The following is a 22,493-nucleotide window of genomic DNA, read 5'->3' on the forward strand; positions in this document are numbered from 1 at the left end:
TTCTAATGCTGTCTTCTTATATAATCCCAAGGGAGCTCTCTAGACTTCAAAAACCATACAAAAAAGAAGCAAATTTGCTATTCCATTATAAAGCTATCTTCTTTATTTTTTGCATGTCTATAAATATTCAATTAATATTGTCTTACTTCTATATTTTCTTCTATAGCTTTTGAATTTTGTGTCATATTTAGCAAAGCCTTCCTGATTTTAAGATCATAATAGAATTCTATTTTTTCTTCCATTTTTACAGTTTCGCTTTTTTAATATTTAAATCTTTGATACAAGATATTAATTTATTTGGTAAGAAGTATGAAGTATGGATTCAACTTCAGCTTCTTTTTAAATGACTACCCATTTGTCTAAATGCTAATTATTAAAAACTTAATATTTTCACTAGTGGATTTGATATATCACCTTTATGATGTATTAAATGACCATTTAGATTTTTGGTTTTTTTCCAGAAATTTTGTCATTGCATTAGTATGTCTAGTCATGTGCCAATAGCATAATTTGATTATTTAGTCTTTGTAATACCTTTTAAAATATGTTCGGGCTAATCCTCCTCCTACTCCCCTCACTCCTCCCCCCAAATATATGTTGTTGCTGTTCTTTGTTATGGTATTTGGCTATTGTATTTTTCCACATAAACTTAAGAATCAGCTTATCTAGCTAAGGAAAATTCTCAGTATTTTTACCAAGATTTCATAAAAGTTCATGTATTAACTTAGGGAGAGTTGACCCCTTTATGATAGTCTGTCTTCTTAACTAAAATAGGCTTTTTGCAGAGGTAAGTTCAAGACTTAGTTCTTCCTGAACACCACAGTACTAATATCTTCACAGAGTAAGCTTTTTGTGCTTCAGTACCAGAAAAAAAATTGGTATAGTTGAAGGTCATTTTACTGGTGATTTATCTTTATATTTTCTCAAGTCTTCTTTTGTGTCTATCAAGAGCATTTTATAACTTTGCTTTTATGTGTTTACTAGGTTTTGTATAGACCTAGTTAGTTTTAATCTTATTTTTTTTGTTTCATTTTTTAAAATTTGAGCTGGTAACTTACATATAGTAAAATGCTTAGGTGTACTGTATGATGAATTTTTAAAAATGTATACACTCATGAAACTGCCATCCAGATCAAACAGAATCCCTGAAGTCCCCTTCCCTTGTGCTCCTTCACAGTTAGAACCCTTCTATCTTCCTATATACCCCCGCCCTTTTCATTGCCCAGACTAATCACCGTTCTGTTCTCTTGTCACCATAGATTGGTTTTTACCTTGATCTGGATCTCAGATAAATGGGATATACAATTTGCACCCTTTTTGCTTGGTTTCTTTTGCTCAGCATTATGTCTGTGAGAAGCATTCATTTCATGTATAGCAATAGTTCATTGTCTTCACAGTAATAAAATATTTTATTATAGGATTATAATACAATTTATCCATTCCTTGGTTGATGGGCATTTGATTTGTTACCAGCTTTTGGATTTTGCAACTATAGAATAAACATACTATGTGTTTTTAGTGGAGATAAGTAATTTTTAGGGTCTTGGCATAGTCTAAGACCACCAAGGATGAATGTGATTGTGTAGTCCAGCAAAGTCAGGTTTGTTGACTCTGTGCAATGAAGGAAAACACACAATAGAGGAACTATGGAACATCTCATTAAACAAAGGAAAAGAGTGGGTTTTGGAGAGTAGAGTTCAAGTGAAATGTGGTAACACACAAAAAAAGAGATGTATATGATTGGGTGACTATCAGGTCTAACACTGTGAAAATTGACCGACGCTTGTTTTCTTGGAAATTTGGAATGCTTTATTTGAAGCCCCTTTATTTGAAGTTCTGTATCTATTTTTCAACTGGTTTCTAGTCTCCTGCTTCTTCTCTGGTTATTTTATTATTATTATATCTTGGACATTACAGTGAAACACTGAGTGTCTGGTTATGTCCTCTTTATTCTGCAGGTGTTTAAAGAGTTAATTAACTGGCATATCAGCTTGCTCCTCTTAAGGCTAGTGTGAGGTTTTACCAGAGTATTCAGCAAGCTCCTTCCTCTGGTTAGAAACTCAGCTATCTTTCCCGCCACTCTGTGATCACCAGAATCTACATTTAGCTCACAGCACTCTGTTAGCTGTTTGTACAGTCTTGGGTGTTTGTTTGTTTGCTTATGGACAATTTAGTATTCAACCAAAGACAAAGAGATCTCTTGGCATATTTCTAGAGCTCCTTCATGTAACTTTCTCATTTCTGGCACTCTGCCCTTCAAATTCCCACCACCTAAGCAGTGCCAATCTCCAGTCTCCTGCACCCAGTACGGCTGTTACTCTCTCTTTAGATTCCACTTTCTTGTGTCCTAGTTTGGAAAGTGACTCCAGGCAGAAAGCCAGAGTGAATATGGATCTTACCACTATGGATTCCCTTCTCTCAAGGATTACAGCCTTGTGGGGTCTGTTATCCATGACCCCAAAATAATTACTTCATATCATTTGTATACACATTGGTGTTACATGTATGTAGTTGTTTAAAGTAGAAAGATAATTCCAATTCCTGTTACTCATTGTGGCTAGAACCTACATCATCTTACAGAAATAAATAAGTATGTATAATAGAAGACCTCCCCATCTTTGGATTTTCATAGGCCAAAGATGCACCCAAAGTTACTGTCAGTATTTTCTTTAAAACAAAATAATTTGAGGTCCCATCTACCACATAAGCCAATGATATTGGAGGCTCAGTCTGGCATTTCTGTGCCATAAGTTAATGGCTGTAATAATTTAGAATAGTCATAAGGAATTTGATTTTTTTTTTTTAAGGAGTACTTTTCTTGTGTTTTAAAACATCTTAAATGTTTATGAAACTCATTTTTTTCTTGGAATTTCTTGTAAGTCTTGAAATTTGCTTGATCTATAATTCTTATTGTTGAAGATAATAATGACATTTCCTCTTTCTTTTCTATACCTGCTTGCCTCCCAGTATTTCTAGTAGTGACCAAAAAAAAAAAAAAAAAGCTTTAATTCATCTCTGTCTCAAATGAGTTGAAGTAGTGAATTAGAATAGTGGTTTTGAGGGGCGCCTGGGTGGCTCAGTGGGTTAAAGCCTCTGCCTTCTGCTCAGCTCATGATCCCAGGGTTCTAGGATTGAGCCCCACATGGGGCTCTCTGCTCAGCAGGGAGCCTGCTTCTCTTCCTCTCTGCCTGCCTCTCTGCCTACTTGTGAATCCTCTCTCTCTCTGTCAAATAAATAAATAAAATCTTAAAAAAAAAAAGAATAGTGGTTTTGAGTTAAGGTATTTTTCAATAATATCAAGAAATAAGTTATTAATAAGTGAAAGTCTTTTATTTTAGGTTATTTTTGAAAAGTAGATACAATTTTTATGACAATGTTTTTGTTTAATGAATTATATAAGTACTTTGTAAGAACAACTGGATCCTTTTTGAAAATGATTTAAAAAAAAGTTTTTTTTTTTTGGGCGCCTGGGTGGCTCAGTGGGTTAAGCCGCTGCCTTTGGCTCAGGTCATGATCTCAGGGTCCTGGGATCGAGTCCCGCATCGGGCTCTCTGCTCAGCAGGGAGCCTGCTTCCTCCTCTCTCTCTGCCTGCCTCTCTGCCTACTTGTGATCTCTCTGTCAAATAAATAAATAAAATCTTTTAAAATTTATTTATTTATTTATTTATTTATTTATTTATTTATTTATTTTTGGCCAAGGTTGTATGTGGGGATCTTGCATCTCCATGATACAAGTAGGAATTTTATTTGTTTGGTTTTTAGTCACATTAGGTTTTATAATAAATTTTTTTATGGAGCACCTGGGTGGCTAACTTTGTTAAGCGTCTGCATTTTGATTTCAGTTCAGGTCTTGATCTCAGGGTCATGAGTTCAAGCCCTGTGTTGGGCTCCATCCTATGTAAAAAAATCCCAAAAAACAGCTGTAAGTAAATAATAAGCCATCCTTTATGGTAGATAATAAGCCATCCTTTTCTCTATCTTAGGATGTTTCACATAAGAGAAGTTTGAGCAGACCAAGTATAATACACAATGAGCGAAATATATTAAATTTCTAAATACTATTATATTTAATTTAATTTATTTTTTTTCAAAGATTTTATTTATTCATTTGACAGACAGAGATCACAAGTAGGCAGAGAGGCAGGCAGAGAGAAAGGAAGGGAAGCAGGCTCCCTGCTAAGCAGAGAGCCCGATGCGGGGCTCCATCCCAGGACCCTAGGATCATGACCTGAACCGAAGGCAGAGGCTTAACCCACTGAGCCACAGGCACCCCTATTATATGTAATTTAAATACTATTTGTTGTTTTTAGATAGTTACAGGTAATTTGGGGAGGTTCATCCCTGCCATAAAATTGTAGCCTTAGAACAGAGTGTGCAGCCTAAACAGAGAAAATCCTCAGTGTTTTTTCTTAGTCCAAATAGATATTTTGATTAATTTTTTGAAATCTCTTAAACACAAAAAGTGCTAAATATTTAATTTCCTGACTCCAACCAAGAATTAAATAGAGTTGTTAGGAAGATACCAAATTGTTATCTTCTTTCGGTAAATATAAAAAAAGGGGATACTCTTGCAGTAAAAAATCAAAAGGTTTTGACTTTTCTTCTTTCTCCCTTCCCCTCTCCCCAGTACATGTGCTACTTGTTACATTTCTGAGACTAACCCTTTAAGATAGAGTTTGTGAATATCTGTTATATATTTTGCAGTTGACAAATTACAGTTTGAACCTCCTCTGAGAAAAGAAACAGAAGCACGGGATGAAATGGTAGGAATTACTACTTTTGAAATGCTTTATAAATTAAAATTTGAGAAAACTTAAGAGTTAGGTATACTTTGACTAAGGAACAAAGTTATATAGTCTTCTAAGTTATAATTTAGATACTGCATTTCACACATTAAAGTTTGAAAAAGCTTATGGTTATGTATATTTTGACCAAGGTATAATGTGTAATATACCATTTTAACCATTCATTTTGAGCCTTCTGAGTCTTCAGCAGGATTTACATGAAGTTATTAAATATATGAATTTGATGCTCAGCTTTACACTCTCAGGATCTTTTTTCTTATCAACTCTTTAGGTTTAGAGTATATTTTTGCATTACCTTACTGGTTTTAATATTTTTTTTGTTAGTATAGCTTCTTTTTTAACCATTGCTCTTATTTTGAGGTTACTATTTAATTAAACCTTTCCTTATCTAAAAAGAAATAAGTAATAGAGCAAGGTATTATTAGAATTGCCTAGATGTTATCTTAATATTTACTTTATTTTTCAGCTTTGGCAAAGTATAATTTTTAGAGGAATTGTCTTCTATTAATGGATCTCTTCATTCTTAACATTTGGCAGTAGTGCTTTTCTTACTGTATATATTGCTATATATATAATTCTCAATTTCCATGCCATTGGGAAAAAATAGCACCAGTAAGTTCATGATAGTTCATGATTGTTTAATAATATAATGATTAGTTTTCTACACTAATAGATTAGTGATCCAGATAATTCAGAGTTATGTTTTTCTGTTTTATTTGGAATATATTAGCAATGGTAAAGACGGCTTGTCGTTTGAAACTTTATTTAGTATGTTTATGGAACTTCTTAAGTATAAGTCAGCTGATAATGAATCATTGACCTAAATATGTCAAGTAACAGCAAATCTAGCTGGAGATTAAAAAATTGATGAAAGCCAAGATGATTAATAATCATGACACTGAATATTTTCTTGACTCAAATAAGATGATTTATATCTATTATAAGGGAAGAGTTTAAACTATTTTTTCACCTTCACAGGGAGTGTCATCAGACCCAAATTTTGTATTACAGTGGAATCCTTTTGTTGATGGTGCAAATACTGGCAAGTAAGTTGTTTTTTAACTATATATTTTTTTAAGATTTTGTTTATTTATTTATTTGACAGAGAGAGAGAGAGATCACAAGTAGGTAGAGAGGCAGGCAGAAAGAGAGGGGGGAAAGCAGGCTTTCTGCAGAACAGAGAGCCCGATGCGGTGCTCGATCCCAGGACCCCAAGATCATGATCCGAGCCGAAGGCAGGGGCTAAACCCACTGAGCCACTCAGGCACCCCTTTTTAACTATATTTTACTTGATTATATTAGAACACTGAAAAGAAATAAAATGAAAAAAGAAAACAGTATTGGGAGAGATTATTCTAATAAGTTTTAATTTTCATTCTTAAATTGTGCTATGCCTTTTATCAGTATAAATAAAGCTTCTGATTTTTTAATTACCAAAAGGCATCATGTGTTAATCCTTAAGGTTTCTTGAGTTTTCTTCTTTAAATCAGAACTTAGTATGTGTAATGTTAATTTACTAAAGGATGAGTTACATAACGTCATCGGAAGAAATACTATAGGAGGAGTCGAAAAACCCCAGTTCCATCTCTGCAGTATAGTTTCTTCATATTCTAGACCTTCCCTCAACAATCAGGTTACAGGGCCAGCCTAGGTGTTCCAAACCTGTTTGTGCATTACAGTGCCTCGAGAGGTCTTTAGAAATCGATTCCTGAGTCCTCCACATTCAGCTGATAGATCTGGGGTTGGGAAACTATGACCTGTAAGCCACATCTGACCAACTGCATATTTTTTGTACAGTTCACAAACTAGAATGGTATTTAGATTTTTTTAATAGTTGAAAAAAAATCCAAAGAAGAGTGATATTTTGTTAATGTGAAAATTATATGAACATTTCAGTTCATAAACAGTTGTTGGAACACGACGATGGTTTCATTCTATAACATGAAAAAAGCTGTGGCTTTTATTTTTTTTAAATATGACTTTTATGACATGAAAAAGCTATAACATTATAACAAGAGAGTTCAGTAGTTGTGACCACTGTATAGGCTAAAGTCTATAATATTTACTATCTGACCCTTAAAAGAAAGTAAAGGTGATGCAGATGTTGCTGATACGCTATCCCACTTGGGATAGCTAAAGGGTTTGATGATACAACCACCTGAATCTAGGATTCGCAGTGGCTTCCAGCTCTAAAATTCTGAATCTGTTTTTTACTACTCTGTTTACTTCATTTTTTTAAAGATTTTATTTGTTTATTTGACAGAGATCACAAGTAGGCAGAGGGGCAGGCAGAGAGAGGAGGAAGCAGGCTCACTACTGAGCAGAGAGCCCGATGTGGGACTCCGTCCCAGAACCCTGGGATCGTGACCTGAGCCAAAGGCAGAGGCTTAACCCACTGAGCCACGCAGGCGCCCCTCTGTTTATTTCATTTTAATTACATACTAAATATGCAAAGCAAAACCGTAAAGTTAAAAAGAGTTTGTATTCATTTTATAAAAATTGATTTTATAGTTCTACTAATGTAGTTTGACACAGTGAGGTCTTAAGTTTTCCTATAGGTTTTAAAAAATTCTGCAGCATGATCTAATTGTCTTTTATATCCCCTGAATATAAACAGTTTTTAATACACATTTAATGGAGTCTCTGTTTTATGTTATCATTTACCACCATCTGAATTGCATGTTTCTCTTTGTGTTAGATCAACCTCAAAACGTGCAATACCACCTCCCCTACCTCCTAAGGTGAGCTACTTAAAATTTCTGAATAAATCCTTTTTTAAGTAATATAATTAAATTTTAAAAATAATTTTATTAAATTTGTTCAATATTCTCTTAAATATATTTTATTTATTTATTTATTTAAAGATTTTATTTATTTATTTGACAGAGATCACAAGTAGGCAGACAGGCAGGCAGAGAGAGAAGGAAGCAAGCTCCTCGCTGAGCAGAGAGTCCGATGTGGGGCTCGATCCCCAGACCCTGGGATCATGATCTGAGCCGAAGGCAGAGGCTTTAACCCACTGAGCCACCCAGGCGCCCCTTAAATATATTTTAGATATAGTTTTCTTTAAGCAGAGATTACGAAGATGTAAAATATATATTAAAAAAGGGCTTCTTGAGAAATATAGTATTTGGATAGCTATAAGAAAAAGATAAAAATCAGTTACACTCATCTGAGGGAAAACTCATGGAGAAGAAATAGAAAGCGTTCATCATTTATAATCCTCATTTACTACTCTAATTTGCTATTTCATTGGAGTCATACATACTTCATTAAGTCCTTGCTTGTTTCTACTAATTAAATACTTTGTTAATTGTTTATATGATTTTATCAGTTGAAATTATATCAGTTTGACTTAGGGATGATTAAAAGAAAAAGCCACATGGCAGGTTCTTTGTTGTGTTGGGACAGTAATTTCAGCTCTTGTTTAGTTTGCTTACTTAGTGCAGTGATTGAATTATATAGAAGAAAGGAAAAAAAGACATATCCCCATTCCCCTAAAGTCTTTGATGCATAATTAAGATAATAGAGTGTTACTGTTTTATATCCAAATTTATTAAAGCACTTTTGTATCTTATTATCACTAGCCAAGGATAAACAGCTACCCTGAAGACAGCCTCCTAGATGAAGAAAAGTCATCAACTATAAAACGTTGTCCTGATTCAGAGAACAGAGCTCCCCAGTTTCTCAGAAGACAGAGTAGCCCGAGTTGTGGTCCTGTAACTGAGACTTCCTCTATGGGTATGGCTAGCAGTATCAGCAGTCCTGGAGTGCATACAGCTAGATACTGTGATCTGGGTAAATAAAAGTGAAAACCGAAAAGGAAGCCATTTCCATATTTTAAAGAATGTCTTCAGTCTTATAATTGTTTAAAGCTTTTGGAAGTTGTTTTTTAAAGTTCCATATGGATGGGCTATACGAGATTCTGTCCAGATCAATCCTAATTTGATCCGTTACTAAATATGGTAGGATCTTAGAATGACGAATGGATGTTCCTACCCTCCAGTTCAGGATTGGTAGCAGAAGGTACACCTGTGTACCCATAACATTAGATAAGACTGTTTGTATAAATGTCTCATACAATAATTACATGTAATAAAAATGAAAGATTTTTAGGAAGATAAGAATAGGGAATAGAGGGGGTGGGCCCTTGCAGAGTATTAAAGGACTTGGTTGAGCCTTCATTAGGGGGAGCCAGTGCTAACAGGCATTCCTGGTGAGCAAGAAGTAATAAACAAATGTACTGAACCATGAAAATCTGGATTATGTTTTAAGTATAGTCTAGTATAAGAAAAGTGTGAGCTTTAGAAGATATATACTGGGAGATAGGACTAGAAGATAGATTGAAGTCCACTTTTGAAAGGCCTTGACTATCAGCATAGCATTCATATAGCATTTCTTTTTCTCATAATATGGGAAGATATTTGGTGTTTTCATGATGTAAGACCACTGCTAACTATGCAGTGCTACCTCTGTAGAATCTAGAGGAAGGCACCAAAGATACTTTTACTCATCTGCCAGTAGAGAATATTTCCCAGTAAATGATCACCCAAATGGTATACAAGTATTGGGGGAAAGGGAAAATTATTTTTCATGGAAAGTACTTATTATATGTTCATTTGGCTTTTAACCATGATTCTTTTAGGAAATGGTGATGGTATTTCAAAACTGATTAGTGAAAATACAGAAGGATCAGCACAAGCACCACAGTTACCAAGGAAAAAGGACAAGCGAGATTTCCCGGTAGGTATAATAGGTGTTTGGTGATTAGTTGTAACTATTACCATGTTCATCATAAAAGAGGCTGTGTCTGTTTGGTGGGCAGGGGGCATAGTCTGTTTAAATCAAGAATTTGAATAACTGAAATTCCAAATGTGTAGGTTTTTTTTAAGGTTTAAGAGATCTTTTAGCATTCAAAATCTTTTTTTTCCACAGAAACCTGCCATCAATGGCCTTCCACCCACCCCAAAAGTGCTGGTAAGGAATATTTCTATGTAAACCACTTGCCAGTTTCCATCTCTTTAGTTACAGCAGCAGATTTTTAAATTTGCCGTCAAGTACCTTGAGCTATTGAAAGGAAGGATTCACAAAATACAAAAGCATTAAATGCATTTTGATATGCCATGGATTAAATCATGTACCCTAATTTGAGTGACTTCGTTAGAATTTGGAGAGTTTCACTTTTTGTAAATAGGGCATTTGGGTTCTCAGATTCAGTTGGCCTTCAAAGGCCAATTTGACTTTAATGTGGTATCAGTAGTACTGTGTTCTCTTCATAATGTGAGTTAAATATCTTTCTATCCCTGAAGCCATTTTCATTTTGAACTATACATAGTGAACAGGAACAGGGAAGCTTATGTTAATGCTGGTTATGTGGCTCTTTAGGGTGCTTCAGCCAATCATAAGAAGGGGATGCTTTATAAATTATATCTTCTTATTCAGTAAATGTCTAATACATAATATAAATATTAGTCTTTTTGTCTGTTTCATTATTATGGAGTTATATTGTAATTATAATTACTATTATATTGCTCAGAAATATCATCCATTGTTTCACATTCTTAAACCTTAGTCCTAAAGGCAAGTGATAACTTAAAATTCCTAAAATGTATCACAGACATATGTAGATGTTTTGATAAATTTTATATTTTTGCTCTGAAGTACCAGATTATACAAGAGAGGAGTGGGAGACTGTCTTGGTAGAAGGAGTTAAATGATATCAAAATAGGAATGTTGTTTTGTAATGAGACCATAAATATATGCAGTAAGAGTCAGTTTACCATTTTGTAATAATCTTAGCTATTTCTAAGACTATATAAAATTATCTAACCAGATAAGTCAATATTTCTTTCTTTATAAATAAGATGGGAGCATGTTTTTCCAAAGTTTTTGATGGCTGCCCTTTGAAAATTAATTGTGCAACATCCTGGATACATCCTGATACAAAAGGTAAAATTTCTGAACTTTTAGTACATCTCTAATAAAATATTTGTTATGGAAAAGGATCTTTACGATCAGTGAACTGAGGTTGTTTGCTTTAAAAATATGACTTTAGAGAATAAATAGGGCAGGTACCTGCAACAATGTAAATAGAGTTTTGGTTTAAGGTACTAGAATTTAGAGTATACAGGAAATGTTCTGATTAAATGAGACTGAATAGTCATCACAAGTGATTAAAACCATGATTAGGGGGACGCCTGGGTGGCTCAGATGGTTGGACGACTGCCTTCGGCTCAGGTCATGATCCTGGAGTCCCGGGATCAAGTCCCGCATTGGACTCCCAGCTCCATGGGGAGTCTGCTTCTCTCTCTGACCTTCTCCTCATTCATGCTCTCTCTCACTGTCTCTCTCTCAAGTAAATAAATAAAATCTTTAAAAAAAACAAAAAACCATGATTAGGGATTTTCTGTTCTATAAAAGGACAATACTGGGACAATTGATAATTTCAATCAATAAAATCATTAGATTAAGTTAATAGTATTGTTTCAGTGTTTACTTCCTGATTTTGATTATTGTACTAAGATTATGTAAAACCTTTCTTTTTCTTTTCTTTTTTTAAGAGATGCATACTGAAATGGGAATAAAGGGACGTTGTGTTTTTAACTTAAATAGTTTAAAAAACAAAAAACTGTGTATATGGAGAGTGAAAAAAAGGATAAAGCAAAAGTAGTAAATGTTAATATTTGTGAAATATGTGTGAAGGAGGATATTCAGGAGTTATTTGTACTCTTAGAGCTTTTCTGTAAATCTGAAGTGATAACAAAATAACACTTCATTTTTAAAAATTTATGTTGTATATTTTTAAAGTTAGAAAGCCTAATTAATACATAGAGGTAAAAATTTGGCATCAAATAGATCTGGGTTTGAATTCCTGCTCTGTCATTATTATATGACTTTGGAAAGATACTTAAAACCTCTAGTTCTCAGTATGATCCTTTATAACAGAAATACTTTTTTTTTTTTTTAAGATTTATTTATTTATTTTAGAGAGAGGGAGAAAGTGAATGGGGTGAGGGGCAGATGGAGAGGGAGAGAGAATCCTTAAGCACACTTGGGCTGAGCAGGGAGCCAGATCTGGGGCTCCATCCCAGGACCCTGAGGTCATGACTTGAGCTGAAGGCAGACATTTAACCAACTGAGCCATCCAGGTGCCCCTAAGAGAATACTCTTAATATTCATCTTTTTGCAAGGAAGGAAGAAGCCTACCTAACCTGAGTGTCTGGCAATTAGTAAATAGAGATTAGGCAGTAAAGGGTGTTCAGAAAATGTTTGTTCAACTTTAACACAGTAATAAAAACAAGTCATATAATGATCTGTTTTAAATACTACTATTAGAAAGTGTAACGGAGAAAATATTTTTATCGGTAAGGAGATGGGTTTTTTTGTGTGTTTGTAATTTTTTATTTTGGTATAATTTAAGATTTACAGAACAGTTAGAAGAATAATGCAGTGTAAGAAACTCCTCTATACTCAGAATCATCAGTTGTTTTTCTGAGTTACTTGTGAGTGCTTCCCTATACTTGATTTTGTATTTCCTAGGAACAACAATTGTCTCTTACATACCCATGGTACATTTGGGAAGATCAGGAAATTTATCATTGATGTAATCCCTGTACAGTCCATATTTATATATTTTTTTAGTTGAAGTATAATCGACATCACATTTTGAAATTATTGTTTCTTTTCTTTTTTTTATTTTTAAGTTTTTTTTTGTTGTTGTTTATTTATTTGACAGAGATCACAAGCAGGGGAAGTGGCAGGCAGAGGGAGAGGGAGAAGCGGGCTCCCCGCTGATCAGGGAGCCCGATGCAGGGCTCAACCCCAGGACCCTGGGATCATGATCTGAGCCAAAGGCAGACGCTTAACTGACTGAGCCATCCAGGCGCCCCTAATTGTTTCAGTAATATTCTTTATTGGTTCCCATTCCTTTTTTCCCCAATCTAACAATATCCAGTTCAAGATCACATGATCCATTTAGCTACCACATCTTTTTAATCTCCTCTAGCCTGGAACAGCCTCTCAACCCTTTTTTATCTCTCTAAATCTTGACATTTTTGAGGCTGTTTATTTTGTAGAATGTCCCTTAATTTGGGGTGTCTGTTGAGTCCTCATGGTGAGGTCAGGCAATGTATTTTTGGTAGAAATATGAAAGAAATGCTATTATGCTCTTCTCAGTGCATCCTGTCAGAAAGCACATTCTATGAGCTTATCCAAATACTAGGATATCAACATTGACCAGCTAGTTAAGATGGTATTTGCTCATTTTCTCCACTGTCAAGTTACTATTTTTCCGTTTCTAGTTAATTAGTAATTATTTAATTTCCTAAGCTGGTTTAATAAGTACATTGGAATAAATAGAGACTATATAAATATTCTCTGTTCATTAGACTTTCACCAGCTTGTTTTAGCATTTATTGATAGTCCATTGACAATCCATTGAGATCTATGGACATTTCCCTTCTTTCCATTTATTTATGTATTTGTATTAGTTTAAACTTCTGAATTACTTTTTTATTCAGTGAGATATAATCTACTACTATTATTATTCACTTTAGCACTTAAATTGTCCCGGAATTTTTGAGCAGTGGGAGTTCCTATGTTCTTTTATTTAACATTTGATCACTTCCTTACTTTCTGGCACAGCAAGATTTCTAGGCACATCTTACACTTTCTTTGCCCCAGTATTGGAATCAGTCTTTTCCAACAGCTCTAGTTCTTTTTAGTGGAAGGTGGTATTTAGGAACCAAGATCTGGACACTAGGTGTGCTCATCATTTCTGGTGTGTCATGAATTATAATTTCTTTTAATTTATAGTTTCCTTTTGCCAAGAGTATTTGGGGTATCTGGCAAAAATATACAGCTGTAATGAAAAATTGTAAGACATAATTATGTTGGAAGGAAGGATTATATAAGTTAAGTAACATAAAGCCAGGGGACGCCTGGGTGGCTCACTTGGTTAAGCATCTGCCTTCGTCTCAGGGCATGATCACAGCATTCTGGGATCAAGTCCCACCTCTGACTCCTTGCTCAGTGGGAAGCCTTCTGCTCCCTCTGCCTGCTGCTTCCCCTGCTTGTGTACTCGTACTCTCTCTGACAAATAAATAAAATCTTAAAAAAAAAAAAAAGTTAAAGCCAGAGTGAATGAGTAATAGAAAATACATAGAAATGAGTAATAGAAATACATAGAATGAAATACATAGAATAGAAATACATAGAATGAGTAATAGAAAATACATCTACTTTTTTAAAAATGAGATCAGAATTGGAGAAAGAGGTAAAGAATATGGCATGAATTTCAGAAAGTAATTTTTCTTTGGCTGGGTGGATGGCTATCTAATTTTCAACACCATTAAAGGAGCACCTGGGTGGCTCAGTCTGTTAAGTGTTCGACTCTTGATTTTGGCTCAGGTCATGATCTCAGGTTTGTGGGATTGAGCCCTTCATCAGGATCCATACTCCATGCTGAATCTGCTGGAGTTCTTTCTCTCCCTCTGCTCCTCCTCCCACTCCTGCACTCTGTAAATAAATACATACATATATACATACAATATTTTTTTTTAAAATGAAAGTATTAAGCAATTTTACTAAATTATTTCAGAAAATGATAGTAAATTCTGGTAATTTATTTCAACTATTTTAGATCAGTACATTATTTTTGGAACTGAAGATGGTATTTACACATTGAATCTCAATGAGCTACATGAGGCAACAATGGAACAGGTAATTTAGGAGTTTTAACTCAAATAATTAGTTTGGGTACATTGAATAAAAGAAATCTTTTAAATAAATTTTTACGGGCTCAGTTTTAATTTTTATGATTTAAATATTTAAGGAGGTGAAATTTTACTCTTTACATGTTCATGCTACAAGATTTTTTTTTTCCTGTAAGGTTTTGGTAATTTACTAAAGGGTGGAAAATAGTGATTTTTATACTATTTCAGACTGTTGGAATTTGGAAGTTAAAGCATTAAGGGAATGAAAATTGGAGAATTTTAATTACCTTTTTTTCTTTATAGTTATTTCCACGAAAATGTACTTGGCTCTATGTTATCAATAATACTTTAATGTCATTATCAGGTATGTATCTAATAAAAATAATATGAAAGGTAAACTATAGACAAGCAGAGAAATAAATTTTTTTAATTGAACTATAATTGACACAAGAGAAATGTAATTTTAATATACAGTGTTTTTAAATGTTAATGTTTAATGTTAATGTTAACATTTTTAAATGTTAAATGTTTTTAAATGTTGGGTAACTATAGTATAGTAACTTTGAGACTTGCAGATGTTTTCTATCAACTTAGAATGGAAAGAAACCTTGAAAAAAGGACCTGTGTTCAGTTAAGGCACTTGCCAAATCTGCCCAGGATCTAAGCACCCAAGAAGTAGTATCACAGTGATTGTCACCTGAGGCCACCCCTTTTCACTCAGGAACCCCCTGCCCCCCTCCCAACTATCCTAGTACCATTTGCCTTCCTTTGAGAATTAACAGTTGAAGGGAAAGTATCAAAAGATTTAGCCGCTTCCTTTCTCTGTGATTTGAGCAAGTCACCCTCTCTGAGCCTTTGTTTTCTTAACTGTAAAATGAGGATGATGGAAACAATACCAGCCTCATGAAGCTGCTGTGAGGATTAAATGAGATGATCGCAAACACTTCACTTACATAGTGAGGGCTTACACAGGTGTTTGCTGACAGCATTCATGTTATTATGGACCAGATGGTATAACCATTTTGGACTGATGTTTTAAACTCTTAGAAACAAGTGTATTCCAGAGCAGCCTCTTCGGTGATTTTTGTGTTTTCCTTTTTGGTGGTTGTTGGGAGGCAGGTAGGTGGTATTTGGGGTGCTTTTTTTTTCCCCCAATTCTTACCTACCAAAACCTTTTTTTTTTTTTTTGCATTTTAGATTTAAGTGACTACCCAGAGGTTTGCTGCTTGCTCACTTTCATTCTGATAGTAGAGTACAAGAGAGTTAATTATTTCTCTCTGTCTCTTAATAAACCTAATGTTATCAGTTACTAAAATAGCATTCACCCCTCTCTCTACTTAGAATAATTAATTATTTTAGTATTTCTTAAGTTTTTTTTTTTTCCAGTTTTTCTCTATATGTATTATATCCTGGCTCTTATTTACTGTACTGTCAGGCTTTTTAGTACCTTTCAGCTACTTATGCTTTAAAGCATCAGTGCTAATACACAGCCTTACTGTGATCATTATGAATTGTGGCCTAATTTAAGAAATGTCATTTTCATAATTTTAAGTATGTCTTTATAACTTGAACTCTTCCACTAACCATTGCCTAATAGAGATTCTTCAGAAATTTATGTATCTGAGCTGATGACACTGTTTACAAAGAACATATTATTTGATTGTGCATAAATGACTTCCATAAAGCTGGGGTCCTTGAAAAAGTACTTAATTGCTTTGATTTTAATTATGTTTCCCCCAGTTTTTTAACTTTGTTCACCAAAATATTAATATATACTGTTATAAAAATAAACTTAAACCTGGTTCTGTTTAACAATTCTGATTTGCATACATATAATATCACTTTCCTCTTACTCTCATAGCTGTTTTTATCCCTCCTCATACCTGCCTTTGGCTATAAGCTTAAAAACCACACAGAATACAATATATATATATATATATATATATATATATATATATATATATATTCACCACTCAGAATACATTATATATATAAAATATTATATATATATATATACATATATATATATATAAAATCACTTGGAAAATGGGGAAAAGTTAGTCTGTAAATTAGTTATTTCCATATCTAGTAAAAATGAGCAATACTGCTGAATGCAGGTAAGTAGCAGAACTCAGTAGGGCAAGACATCATTCTGCCTAAGTGTCTTTGTTTGTGTGGACATGCACACATACATATACCTGTGTGTTTGACTACCTAGCTAGCTACTAGCAGGGAATGGAGATAGGAAGGCTATGGTATGGTGTCAGGCAGAATGTTTGCATTCTAAGAAAACACAGAATTTTGTTGAGGGTAAGACTCAATACTGTATCATAAGACTATATCATACACAGTTAACCCTTGAATAATACAGAGGTTAGGGTTGCGGACCCCCGAAGCACTTGAAAATCCCTCTAACTTTTAAAAGTCTCCAAAAACTTAAGTACTTTCAGCCTCTTGCTGACTGCAAGTCTTACCAATAACATAAACAGTTGATTACCACATGTTTATATGTTATATGTGTCTTATACTGTATTCTTATAATAAAGTAAGAATCTTATTAAGAAAATCATGAGAAAATACATTAACAGTACTGTACTCTACTTATTTTTAAGAAGGTTCACTTAACCTAAGAAGGTTCGCTATAACCAGACCCAGAGTTCAAACTCATGTTTAAGTGTCAACTGTATATTTATGTTTTCTAGTAGTAAACTGATAAACACTTGTTCTGTGTTGTTGTAGTACCATACTGTATATAATAAGGAGGCAGTAGGTGTTTTCTTTATCTTTGCCTGCTTAACATACCTGTGGTTTTGATTATATGGAAATTGTAACCCTATTATCCTGGTATTATGTCACATAATATTAGTTTGCTTTGCTTTTCTTAGTATTTTAATCTGTTGTTATATTTAAGACCTCATTCATAATTTTAAACCAAAGTAATTTGATAAATTCTTGATCAATAGGTCTATCCCAGAAAGATAGCGTAATATAGTTTTACAGAATTTCCCGTGTTATATACTCACATGCACATCATTATAACTCAGTCCCCTATACAACAATGTTTAACAGTTTTTTATTTCTGTGCTGGCTTAATTAAGGCTTATATATATTCTGCCCAGATCACCTGTTAGTCAAAATATACCTAATTCATGTATTAGGAAACATAATTATCTACTTTCTTAAAACTCTGTTATCTTTCAAAATATACTAACTGTGTTCTTGTTTTTTGTTTGTGTGTATGTGTGTTTCTATTTTACTTGGCTCTTTGAACATTTCTGGACTACCTCATTATAGAAGGTAATTATGTTTTCTTTTGCTTGAAAATTCTTGTTTTTCTGCTGTAAAAGATTCTAATGAAAGTAACATGTTTCTCTTTTATAGGAAAAACCTTTCAACTCTATTCTCATAACCTTATAGCTTTGTTTGAACAAGCCAAAAAACCAGGATTAGCTGCCCATATTCAAACTCACAGGTTTCCAGATCGCATACTACCAAGGTACAAAATATTTTAATTCTGTTGGGAGTGAGGGGTATTAATATCTTTTTTTTAAAAAAATAGCCAGTTTTCGGGGCATCTGGGTGGCTCAGTGGGTAAAAGCCTCTGCCTTCGGCTCAAGTCATGATCCCAGAGTCCTAGGATCGAGCCCTGCATCAGGCTCTCTGCTCAGCGGGGAACCTGCTTCCCCCTTTCTCTCTCTGCCTGCTTCTCTGCCTACTTGTATTCTGTCAAATAAATAAATAAAATCTTTTAAAAAATAAATAAATAAATAAAGTAAAATAGTTTTCCTTTCTAAAAAACTTCCTTTGTTTAATTCTGAAAGGTAGTTTATACTAAAGTGCACTTCATGTAGAATTCAAAAGATCAGTGTTTCCTTAGCTTGACTGTGCAGGAGGACCACTTACAGAAGTTTTATAAATATAGATTCCCAGGTCCTATCAGTTCTAGAGAATCAGGTAGTTTGGGGGCTGGAGTCTACGATTGGTTTTGTAAAACTCCTTGACTGGCTTTGGTGCAGCCAAGTCACAAATCACTGTCTGGGAGCCGCTGCAGGAGAGTCCCATTTATATTGTCCTGTGTTTCAGAAAGTTCGCTTTAACAACAAAGATTCCTGATACAAAAGGCTGCCACAAGTGTTGCATAGGTAAGTAAACGCTATTTCTCAAACTGGATGATTAGAATTTTGAACATTTTTAAAAATCTTTAAGACCACAGAGAGACTTAGGAAATAGGAAGGAAGGTAGGCTTTATATTTGTTTTTAATAAGTAGTTAAGGACAAGTCTGAAGCACAAGACTGTGTGGCAGGACATGGCTTAAAAATGTTTGGAGATAATAGTCCTAATGCTTTCTCAGAGCATATTGTTCCTAGTGTTTTTTAACCAAACTCCCTGAGTCTCCCAAATCTCTCCTAGCTTACCATTTATTAAATGGTAAGTACATTTATTTAACACCTCCATTTATGTAACCATTACAGGTTAGTGCTCTACAAGCATTATTATAGGACTTTAGCTAACTATGAAGTTAGAAGGAACAGTCCACGTAAGACCACCCTCACTTCTGACACCAATTGCAAGTTTGGGGGGTTTCCAAAACCACCCTAATGTTAAAAAATTCTCTAGAAGGGGGCACGTGGGTGGCTCAGTGGGTTAAGCCTCTGCCTTCAGCTCAGGTCATGATCTCAGGGTCCTGGTATTGAGCCCCACATTGGGCTCTCTGCTTGGTGGGGAGCCTGCTTCTCCCTCTCTGTCTGTCTGTCTGTATGCCTACTTGTGATCTCTCTCTGTCAAACAAATAAATAAAATCTTTTAAAAAAATTCTCTAGGGATGCCTGGGTGGCTCAGTTGGTTGAGCAGCTGCCTTCGGCTCGGGTCATGATCCTGGCATCCTGGGATCGAGTCCCACATCGGGATCCTTGGTCGGCAGGGAGCCTGCTTCTCCCTCTGTCTCTGCCTGCCATTCTGTCTGCCTGTGCTCGCTCTCTCTCCTGCTCTCTCTGATAAATAAATAAAATCTTAAAAAAAAAAAAATTCTCTAGAAGGACTCAACTCACTGAAAGTGGTTATACTCATAGTTACAATTTATTACAGGGAAGGAATAGAAATTAAAATCAGCCAAGAGAGAATGGGCATAGGGCAGAGTCTGGGAATAGCACCAAACATAGAGCTTCTGTTGTCCTTTCCCCCTGGGGTAATAAACAGTGTTGCTTTTCTGGCAGTGATGTGTTACAATACACATGGAGCATACTCCAGCCTCAATACTCAAGAGTTTTTATTAGGGCTCCCTCACACAGGCTTGGTTGTCCACATGGCCGATCTCAGCATCCAATCCCTCGGAAGGTCATTTGATACTGCATGACACAGACCCCTATCCTAAATCACATTGTTGCTCTTTTTGGCATGACTGTCCCTCCCCCAAAAATGTCCAGTGTTGCAAGCCCCCACTCTAAATCATATTGTTAGACTATTCAGTGACCCAAGGTCCCAGGCAAAGACACTCCTATCAGACATGACATTCCTGAGGCTTTGAGATTACCTCCTACAAGGAGGGCAAACACCAGACTTCCTTTGGAGCAAGGTTGAATTTTTTAATATATAATTATTTTACCTCATGTAACCCTCAGACAATACCATGACATTTGTTATGTTGCTAGTAAGAAACAGAACCTGGGGTCAGACCTGGTCCATGACTTCAGATCCTGGCTCTTAACCTCCCATTTAATTCTGTTTGTTGAAGCAGTGAGGTTTTTCATTGATCTTCATGCTGCATAGTTCCATGGGATACTTTCTTAGTTATAAACAAATTTCTTAAGCATTTTTCTAAGTAGAGTCAGGTCCATGTCTGTTATCAGATTCCCAAGATCTAAGACTCAAGAAGGGTCTAGAAACTTACAATCTAAGGTGTAAACTCATAAACATATTAAGATAGAGCTTATTTGCAAATAACTACTTTTACAATCAGTATTCATAGTTGTTGATGGGAGTCAAATTGGGGAGAAAGAAAGACCAATTATGAGTTTCTGTAGATTTGAATCAAGTTAAGTTATATCTTTAGTAAATATAAAAGTTATTTTCAGGGGGCGCCTGGGTGGCTCAGTGGGTTAAGCCGCTGCTTTCGGCTCAGGTCATGATCTCAGGGTCCTGGGATCGAGTCTTGCATCGGGCTCTCTGCTCAGCGGGGAGCCTGCTTCCTCCTCTCTCTCTCTGCCCGCCTCTCTGCCTACTTGTGATCTCTGTCTGTCGAATAAATAAATAAAATCTTTAAAAATAAATAAATAAATAAATAAAAGTTATTTTCATCTTGCCTTAAGCAAACTACTATGCCAAAGATGAAATCATTGATTTCAGTTGCTTCCTAGACTTTGTTTCAGTCAGTTTACTTAAACAGCTCCTTAGGTTGCATACTAGTTTAAGTGTTTTACTGTTTAAAACAGTCACTTTTATGGGGCACCTGGGTGGCTCAGTGGGTTAAAGCCTCTGCTTTCAGCTCAGGTCATGGTCCCAGGGTCCTGGGATCGAGCCCCGCATTGGGCTCTCTGCTCAGCAGGGGGCCTGCTTCCTCCTCTCTCTCTGCCTGCCTCTCTGCCTACTTGTGATCTGTCAAATAAATAAAATCTTTAAAAAAAAAAAAGTCGCTTTTAGAAGGTTCCTGTGTTTAACAAACTAGTCTATTAAAGATGTTTAGAAGCAATTACACATAATTTAAAATTTGAGATAAGAGAGTGAAAAGGAAAGGGTAACAAAGCCAAAAAAAAAAAGATTTCATTTTTCTTTACTTATTTTTATCATCCTTGTGAACATAAACAGTCATTTTTCTTTATCAGCTACGTAATCACTTCAGATCATTTCTTCCATCCATATTTTGATATCAGTGGCAAGCCACATTTCATTGTTTTTCCCATGTATCAGCATTGCTTAGATGAGCATTACTCAGCTGTTGCTTTTAATGAACTCAACTAATTGTGTTTTCATATCAAGGTACTCAGTGTTTTGGTTGTGTCTGTTTTGCTTTGTTTTTTTCCAGTCAGAAACCCTTACACAGGACATAAATACCTCTGTGGAGCTTTACAGTCTGGAATTGTTTTACTTCAGTGGTATGAGCCAATGCAGAAGTTCATGTTGATAAAGGTATATATTTGTTTATAGTTTTCTTCTTTAGAAAACACTAGTATATAACTGAAGCTAAAATTATATGATCTCAGGGTGCCTGGGTGGCTCAATCAGTTGAGTATCAGACTTAATTTTGGTTCAGGTCATCAACTCAGGGTTGTGAGATTGCTCCCATGTTAGGCTCCACGCTGAGCATAGAGCCTGCTTAAGATTCTCTCTCTCCCTCTCGGGTATTATGCTTCGCGAAATAAGTCAATCAGAGAAAGACAATTATCATATGATCTCCCTGATTTGAGGAAGTTGAGAGGCAATGTAGGGGGTGTGGGGGGTAGGAAAAAGAATAAATGAAACAAGAAGGGATCAGGAGGGAGACAAACCATAAGAGACTCTTAATCTCACAAAACAAACTGAGGGTTGCCGGTGGGGAGCGGGATAGGGAGAGGGAGGTGGGGTTATGGACATTGGGGAGGGTATGTGCTATGGTGAATGCTGTGAAGTGTGTAAACCTGGCGATTCACAGACCTGTACCCCTGGGGCTAATAATACATTATATGTTAATTAAAAAATAAAAAATTAAAAAAAAAAAAAAGATTCTCTCTCTCCCTCTCCACCTACCCTTCCCCCCCTTCTCAAAAAAAAATACAAATAAAATGTTTAAAATTATATGGTCTCAATGCTACTATCTGGGATCTACACATTTATAGTTATTTATGGGTGTTTACTTTTTTTAGGGGTTTTTGTATTCTTGTTAAAGTTTCCTCTTTAACTTCTGTTAATAAACTTATAGAAGCATTACAGCCATAAAGATGAATCTGGCCAATTCTCTAAAACATATTGTTACGGAAAATTCAACCTTATCATGGTCATTTT

At 35.1% G+C, this 22,493-nt stretch overlaps 1 protein-coding gene across 2 annotated transcripts in view; it reads left to right on the forward strand.

The window, feature by feature from the left end:
- The window catches only part of MAP4K5 (mitogen-activated protein kinase kinase kinase kinase 5), a 109,968-nt gene that overhangs the window by 72,731 nt on the left and 14,744 nt on the right, over window positions 1–22,493 (forward strand). The window contains exons 15-26 of one of the 2 annotated variants that reach the window (XM_082735145.1): window positions 4,705–4,763; window positions 5,784–5,851; window positions 7,504–7,546; window positions 8,393–8,546; window positions 9,451–9,548; window positions 9,741–9,782; window positions 10,670–10,754; window positions 14,446–14,525; window positions 14,822–14,882; window positions 17,900–18,014; window positions 18,602–18,660; window positions 21,538–21,641. In XM_082735145.1, the coding sequence (XP_082591271.1) occupies window positions 4,705–4,763; window positions 5,784–5,851; window positions 7,504–7,546; window positions 8,393–8,546; window positions 9,451–9,548; window positions 9,741–9,782; window positions 10,670–10,754; window positions 14,446–14,525; window positions 14,822–14,882; window positions 17,900–18,014; window positions 18,602–18,660; window positions 21,538–21,641 (968 nt within the window). Of the gene's footprint in view, window positions 1–4,704; window positions 4,764–5,783; window positions 5,852–7,503; window positions 7,547–8,392; window positions 8,604–9,450; window positions 9,549–9,740; window positions 9,783–10,669; window positions 10,755–14,445; window positions 14,526–14,821; window positions 14,883–17,899; window positions 18,015–18,601; window positions 18,661–21,537; window positions 21,642–22,493 lie in introns of both variants that reach the window. The other variant, XM_082735144.1, reaches the window with a different exon arrangement.

Source organism: Mustela nivalis (genome assembly GCF_964662115.1).
Source record: "Mustela nivalis genome assembly, chromosome: 6".
In the NCBI taxonomy this organism is placed as follows: domain Eukaryota; kingdom Metazoa; phylum Chordata; class Mammalia; order Carnivora; family Mustelidae; genus Mustela; species Mustela nivalis.